The sequence below is a fragment of the Uloborus diversus genome, chromosome 8 (genome assembly GCF_026930045.1).
Source record: "Uloborus diversus isolate 005 chromosome 8, Udiv.v.3.1, whole genome shotgun sequence".
Classification (NCBI taxonomy): domain Eukaryota; kingdom Metazoa; phylum Arthropoda; class Arachnida; order Araneae; family Uloboridae; genus Uloborus; species Uloborus diversus.
Window position 1 is genome coordinate 147801292 of NC_072738.1, and position 8268 is coordinate 147809559.

At 33.6% G+C, this 8268-nt stretch overlaps 1 protein-coding gene across 1 annotated transcript in view; it reads right to left on the reverse strand.

Moving 5' to 3' along the window:
- LOC129228672 (nephrin-like) overlaps positions 1 to 5322 on the reverse strand; it is a 50688-nt gene extending 45366 nt beyond the window's left edge. Inside the window, exons 1-2 of the mRNA XM_054863356.1 lie at positions 5301 to 5322; positions 2206 to 2349 (exon numbers count right to left, since the gene is read on the reverse strand). Of these exons, the coding sequence (XP_054719331.1) occupies positions 2206 to 2349; positions 5301 to 5322 (166 nt within the window). The remainder of the gene's footprint in view (positions 1 to 2205; positions 2350 to 5300) is intronic.
- Positions 5323 to 8268: the final 2946 nt, after the last annotated feature.

Below are 8268 nucleotides of genomic sequence, written 5' to 3' on the forward strand. Positions count from 1 at the left end.
ATATTTTGCGATCATAAAGTTGTAAAAATATTTGATATTTTTTAAAATATGGAATCTATCTGTTAAAAAGGTACAAAAGGCAGAACACATATTAAAAATAAAAAATAAAAAAAACAGGTCAACACCAGATCAATTTCTGTCAGTTCATTTAAATGTGAAACAAAAAAACTAGTTTATGCAGGTAAAGATTGATTGCTAAACATAATTATTCTCTAAGATGAGAAGTTTTATTCTGCAACAACACTGGTTAGCCAGTTGTTATGTTCAATTCGAGGGATAGAAAAATATGATTAGGAACCTTCTAAAGCAACTGATCATTTTCATTTGGTATAAAGATTGATTTTTGCAAATGTAGAGTTAAATAATTGGAAATTGATTACTACAAACCCAGGAGTGCCCCCTTCCCCAGAGACCACAGAGATCCCTCCTCCCCGCAAAGAAAAAGAAAAATACCCCTTACCCTCCCCCTAAAAATTTCAATGCCTCAGCCTGCGCCACGAACCCCTGGTGGAGATCCCCCCCCAAAAAAAAAGATCAAAACTTCACACCCATAAAATAAGAATGTATTAATGACACCAATTGTAGGCTTGAAATTTTGGTACAGATGTGATATACCCCCCCCATTTGGCGACATTCGATTTTTTTGTACAAAATTAAAATATTTTTCTCGCCAATGAGGCGATAATTTTTTATGCATGGCATCCCTGGCCAAACTAACCTGTGTTTAGCAACCCGAAGGCAATCTTACAGATCTATTCAAACTTGTTTACTTGGCTTGTTTGGGTTTCACGCAGGAGAGATACGTGGTGTTGTTTCGTGCAATATACCTTACAGGAATGCTTATTTTGTGTTAGTTTAAATTCAGTAGTTGTGTTTTGAAGTAAAAACATTAGAAAATGCCAGTTTCTTCAAACTTGAAGGTTAATTAAAAGTTAACTCCAACGTGGTGTGTATCTGTAACGTGCCATTGTCATATGATGTATTGTTTTAGACTGAGTATGAATATTTATACCATATAAAAAGGTAAGTTCTTTATTTTAGAATTCAAAAAAAAACCTCTCACTTCCAAAATTCTTTGTTTTTACAAATCCTTGAGGGGTTCTTGTAGTTTTTAACTTTATTTTTACTGTATGTAAATTAATTTTACAGAAATAGTACGGTTATTTTGTTCTAAAAGTTAATTCTTATCGATGCCACGAATTATTTAGACATTCTATTAACGTGCCTCCTTTAGGTACTGAATTTTATGTTAACAATTGAAAGTTCTTTCGGTTGTACTCTTAAAAATGCTGAATTTTATTAATAAATCTGCACAATAATGGTGCATATTTCACACTTAAAACTGTGTCATTATTGTACACTGAACGGAAGGAGCCACCCTTGGGTGTCTCCATGAAAATATACATAACTGTGACCATACTCCGACTGTAATGTATATTAACAGTCGGAGGGATAACTGGCTGGCCAGAGGTCTCATAGTACTTTCGTAATGAGACCGAGGCAGGGCCGGCGAGCCGAGGTCTCATTACGAAAGTACTATGAGACCGAGGGCTCGTATCCCGGAGAAATGATGAAAAAACAATTAATGCATTAATTTAGACTTGTAATTAATACAATAATTTATTTCATTGTATTTTAATATGTTTACAAAAAACCCCGGCCCTGTACATTTTTGAAGCATATATTCGTGATGTTTTTTGTTGTGCTTTTATGTTGTTTTTATATATATTGTGTTCTGAAGTGCTTTGATCATGTTTTTTTATCTGATTTTTTCCTGTTGGCGCTAAAAAAGCATCGCTAAGAACGATGTATGACATATGTCGTCATACATCGTTTTCTTGGCGACGCTTTCTTGGCGCCAACAGGAAAAAGTCGCCAAGGGTGGGGTATATCACATCAGTTCCGAAATTTTCTTCCTTTTTTGTGTTTCCTCATTATCTAGAAAAAATAAAAATATATTTAAATTTTACATATCGTCGCCTCAGAGCAACAGTAAGATACCTTAGCGTTATTTCTGGGACTAGATAGGTTACTGTTGCTCTGAGGCGACGATATGTTCTGGCTCCCCGGATCCATCTCAGCACCTGGATCAAGAAAGGTTGGACGCCATTGAGCTAAGAGAAAACCCTATCATAAAGCATTAAGAACTTTGCAAAGAAAAGTAATTTAGGGCCTGAATTTTCATAGAATCAACATGCCACTTACCAAGAAGTGTGCCATTTTTGCACCACTGAACATTTCCAACTTGATTAGATATATGGCAATGTAAGATGACTGACTTTCCTTTCACGATAGAAGTGTTATATGGTGCCAAAGCAAATGACTGAATGTCACCTTTCACCACTGCAACTAAGAACAATTTTTTTAATTTAAATCAAGACAGTTTTTATGTTACCATCTTTTCCTGTATATAATCCACAGATTATCTTTTAAAAAATTGTAAAATTCATTAGGTGCAGTTTATATGCTGCTGCGGATTATTTGTGCTTTTTTTTTTTTTTCAACACCAACATATTGAACTCAGTATTTACAGCAGGATTTACCATTAGAAATCGTTACCCTACTTGTATGTTGATTATTTTACATAGCTTGAATGTTCTTCTTAGCGATCGTAAACCCTGCCTGTATGTTATTTAGTTTACATAGCTTGAATGTTCTTCTTAAACGATTCAAGCTATGTAAAATAAACACCATACAGTAAAGGAAATAGCCTTAATTGGCACAAGATTAGATTGTTTGCTTCTTTCTTGGCTCTTTGTCTTCAAGTAATTAGCATACTATAATGACATTAGCACTTTGAGAAGAAATATTTTTTTTAGATCATTTTCTTTTTTAATATTGAATGTACCTCAAAAGTTATTACGTCTTCTCGTTTTCATTTTAGTTGCTAAAATTGTACTTTACATCAAAATTTCATTTTTTGCATCGTATTATTCGCCGCCTCAGATTCTACGAAGATTTTTTTTTTTGTCAGGTCGATTTTAGGATCTGCGGATTATACACCATCACGGATAATATAGAGGAAAATATGGTAGATTTTTTTTTTAATGAAAATAAAACTTTCTCATGTACCTAACTACTAATTTTACCATTTATGACCAAGGCTGTATTACAGAACCTGAACCTTCCAAAGTTATACAGAACAGTGCATCAAAGAATTATATTGGCCTCTATATGTATAGCATAATTTTCTATAAATTTCATAAGGTATTGGAATGCTTGTATGTTGGGAAAATTTATAGTATTTAAGCTTTAAATATTAAATTGTTTTATGCGCCACAGTTGAATTTCTGGAAATTTCACCTTTTTTTCTATACCCGAACATATTACTGTGTGTTAAGACAATGAATTTTTATTACAGAGGAAATAACTCATACCATAACCAAACTGCAGCAACCATTCATGTTTTTCCAGGTAACTTTAGATTCTTTCAAAGTTTGCTAATTTGAAAAATATATTTCTTGCAGTTCCCACTTAATGTGCCCTCTTACTGGAGGAACAGTGAGACAAAATAGCGTTTCATTTTTATTTAACACGCTTTTATTAGCTTTACCTGTATGTACGTATGTATGTATCTTGTAACGAAATCTTGCAGCTCAAATTTCGCTTACTTTCTGCGATCAGATTCTTTTGAAATTTGGCACGCGACTTCAGACCCGATGACAATGCAATATTCTATAATCAAATTAATTAATTAACTCTTTTAATTGTTAGTTTCCTTCAATTTTAATCAATATTTTGGCATAAATCCAACAATGTGAAAAAGGAAAAATTTTAAAAAATACATTAAAAAATGCTTGCAAAAATTATTTAAAAATATCTATAAAAACCTTTAATTTTTCTGCATCAAACAAAATTTATTCCAATGTTCCAAGGTAATTAGAACTTGAAATATAATTGTTTTTAACTAATTTCATGACAAAATTTAGGTGAGCCTTATATTGGAAATTCATTGCTGGCGGTGTATTTCACATATTTCTGCCTTAGCCATTGCTATAGGGCGGTAACTTACTGAATATTATTTTATTATTCGTTTCTGTGAATTCATAGTTTTTTCTAGATCAATTTAATGATCAAGAGAATTGTACCACTGGTGATTTCTGTGTTTTTTAATTGTAAGAAATGTAATCGAATTTTCGTGACTCATTGCACCCACTTTCCCCCTACATTGAATAAATACATATATCTTTCAGCAATCGGTAAAATGAAAAATATTTCATTTTACAAATTCTTGAACTACATCCTTAAAACAATTTCGATCACACACTGAATGTTTGATAAATTTAGTTCCAAAACAGCTAGTTACCAGAGCTAGGGCAAATCTTGAATAACTGTAATACTAATCAGGGCTTAGTTTGCATGGGAGCTCAACTGCTGCACGTGAATTTTTACATATTAGACCATTGGGGGAAATTCAGACTGTTTTTGTATCAAAACAAGTTTTAAAGACTGTAGAGCTCTCGAACTTTCCCTCACAAGAAACTAAACACTGGGGACAATCATAACAAAAGTAATCTGAAAACTAATATTGTCAAGTTAGGACAAAATTTACAGGATAAGTATTATGCAGTAAGAAATGAATCATGAAAATGCTATGATAAAGAAATCCAAGTGTTTAAGGAAGTTGTAACAAAGAAGAACACAAATTCTTTACAATTATCATCACAGAAAACAAAAATACTTTTGAAAATACACACGTGAGAAAGAGCAGACGATTCGCAAACCCAAAATTCTTAGCACGCTGCCACACAAGAAACTTAATATCTGACAATATAGAACTAAAGTTTAAGGTAAGTTGGAGGATGTATTATAATTTAAGCTTTTAGTAAATTCGCAACTCCAGTGATCGAATACGCTACCTTGCGGTGTTTTATAAAATTAAAGAAAAAGGTAAAACATTGCGTTTCACGTGTGCCTGTTGGTAAACATAGCCAGTTTGTTTAAGAGTATTTATCAACGCATTCGAGGTGTCTTGCATTAGATTGCTTTCAGCAACAGAAATTGTCTCGTCCCTTAATGGTATTCCATTATTTTCTTCTAAAAAGTTAATTAATTGTCATAAATGGCGAAAGCGTAAATACAAGAAAACTCTGGATTAACGAACTTCGCATTTGCATGCGAAAAAAAATGCTCGTCTGTTCGAAGCATTTTTTTTTCTTTTTGAGCAATCATGATTGCTTATTGTTCTCATTTGACCGTTTTTGATGTCTGTGCCTTTTTCAGCACCACCGTCCTCTGCAGGCGCACCTCCGAGCACTGCCCTAGTAGCACATAACGTACGACGATATCGTAAAATTTACCAGTACTATATCGCTGCGTCATCGGGTCACGATATAAAACGATGTCTAATCCGACAGAGCGTGCGCTATCGTAACAATATCGTATTCGATATTACAACGATAACGGAAGCGTCATTGTGTCGTCATCGTTTTGCCCATAGTTCCGATATCTCCCTATATCGTTTATGCGTCATTGTAACGATAACGTAAGCGTCATTGTGTCGTCGTCGTTTTGCAGATAGTTCCGATATCTCCCTATATCGTTTATGCGTCACTGTAACGATAACGTAAGCGTCATTGTGACGATATCGTAAGTGACATCGTGCTGTCATCATTTGGTTGACTATTCTGATATCACCCCTATTTCGCTTTATATGTCGACATCGCTAGCTGTAATTAAGATCATCTTTTTTTACAAAGAAATAATAAAAATCAGGTTTGCTCCCCCCCCCCATCTCAACTCTCTTTCCTTTTTTTTAATTTTTTCACTTTTTCGTAATTTCATTGATTTTTTTAAATTATTTATTTGATAATTTATTTATTTTAATTATTGTTGCTATTATTATTTTGATAGAAAAGATCTGTGCTATGCCAATGACACACACACAAGCTAAATAAATAAATAAATGGAAGTAAATTAATAATTGAAATTAAAAATAAATCAATAAATTTTAAAAAAATGAATGCTGCCTCCCCCCCCCCCTCTTGCTTTATTTATTTTTTTTGTTTTGTTTTGTTTTTTGATGCCGCAACTTGCGCCATAATCTTCCCCTGTGGGTACCTTTGATAAAAATTAATTGATAAATTGTTTAATCAAGCTTTGTTTAGTTTTAAATAGGGTTGCGGAGTCGGAGCCGTATTGATTTTGGGGTGAAGGAGAAGGAATCGAACGTTTGAAATTTCAAGTGTTGGAATGAGTCATTTTCTCCCAAAGTTTGTAATGCTGCCTGTGCTTGCGGAGTCAGAGTTTGAATCAGTCTGATTTTAAAGTAGAGTAATCAGAGAGTTGGTCATTTTTCCGCCCACTTCGCAGCTCTGGTTTTAAAGAACTATTTTTAAAAAATATTTAAACGTTAATTATAAGATTAGAAATTATTCTGATATAATTATACATGCGTAATAAAGACTGCAATGTTAAACAAAGTAGAAAAATACGAATATTAATAACAAATTAACGTAAAAGATTTCAAATAGGTTAGATAATGCAATATTTTTTATTGAGAAGTCACAATTGTTTGTGGTTTTACTTGAACGTTGAAAGACATTCTTTCCTGTTTGAACACCCCCCCCCCCAGAATCCACAGACTGGTGCTCCTCCTGGGCTGTGGCATCCATGTCACCTGCCCTGGAATAGATTTCATTTATGCCGGACCCACTTGACTTTATACAATCCTTTGTAGACATCCAGAACCCTGCGCACAGCATCTGGCATCCAGTTCCCTGCATTAATTTGAATTTTGACATCTTGAATCCAAATTAAGTTCTTATTAAATTATAATTACAATAGGAGGCATTTGTAAAAACAAGGATCCCTAAGAGTATGATCCTATCATAACTTGTGGCTGCGAAAAACATAATTTGAATTCAAGATGCCGAAACTCACATGTGTGCCAGGGATTGTACTCTAAATGTTGTGAGCTAAACATTAAATCTTTTTTTTTTTCTGTCCTTTTTTCTAAAAAAAATAAGGTAACTTTTTTAACATGAACTAACAAAAACCTCTGAGGACCAGTCAAATTTTTCTGTGAACCAGTTTTTGGTCCTTGGGACCATTGGTTGAGAATTGCTGATCTGCATAGTAAAATGAACACTTACTTCACAAAATTTCTTTACTTTACCTGATGCACTAGTCAACAGCAATAGCTATTCTTTGGGGTTATTCAATAGCAACCAGCAAGGTCATTAAAATGACAAAATAAAATTTTGCCTATCAAAATCACCCAGCTAGTGTTGAAATTAATTTTCAAAACTGCTGAAAACATACTTTTTTCATTTTAAAAATATTTGACTTGCTCAAAATGCATGTTATTGCATTCAAACAACTACATGCATCATATCCCCCTACATAGTCAAACTTTGGCCAAGAGCTGAGTATAAGGGACGGATACAAGGAGAGGATCATGGAGTCACTACCCAACTAAACATCCACAATCGCATGCAATTGTCATTTCAACCAATGCCTTTCGATTTTTTTTTCCACAAATTTTACAGCTAACATAACTCATTTATGGTTGGTAAATTTCAAAAATGCAAACAGGATAATTTGAAAGACTGAGATTTCTACAGATTAATCATACACCAGTCACCATTAGCAAACATGGATAAACTTACACCGACAGGAATTGAAACCATGGCCATCCAGCCGGCACGGATCTGTAAATTGTAAGCGGCCCTCTTCAAAAATTTTGCAGTGTCCCAGCGGCTCACTGGATTGCCCCCCTCCCCCCCAAACGATGAATTTTTAACCAAGTGATAGTTGCTTGTTTCTACCTGTTTCAATATTTCTTCTCAAATTTTGGATTTATTTGTTCAAGTGTTTTTATTTCATTTTATTCTTATATTATAGTTTATTGATTTTTAACTTACCTGTTTAAGCGTATCGAGGTAGTTATGTGGGTTTTTTAATGTTGATTCTGTTAAACTCATTTTGTTTATAAGTTATGTCAGCAAAGAAACAAGTTTCCCATAATTTTACAGCTCTCCGAGATTTAACCAATCTTTTAATTTCAATCCAAGTTTAAGAACCTCAAAACTGTTTCGGTTTTGAAAGAATTTTTACATTACACGGAATCAGCTTAACGTAGTACAGGGTAGGGCTTTCATTCTATAAATCTTTCAAGTTAGGCTTACATTTTTGCCCGCTTTATAGGTTTTCTCCCAATTCGTGAATTTAATCATGAGTCAAACTGAACAATGCTTCATACACTCAATGGTGAGATAAATTTACTTTACCTTTCGTTAGTTGGCATTCTCAGCTTCAATGCCATTA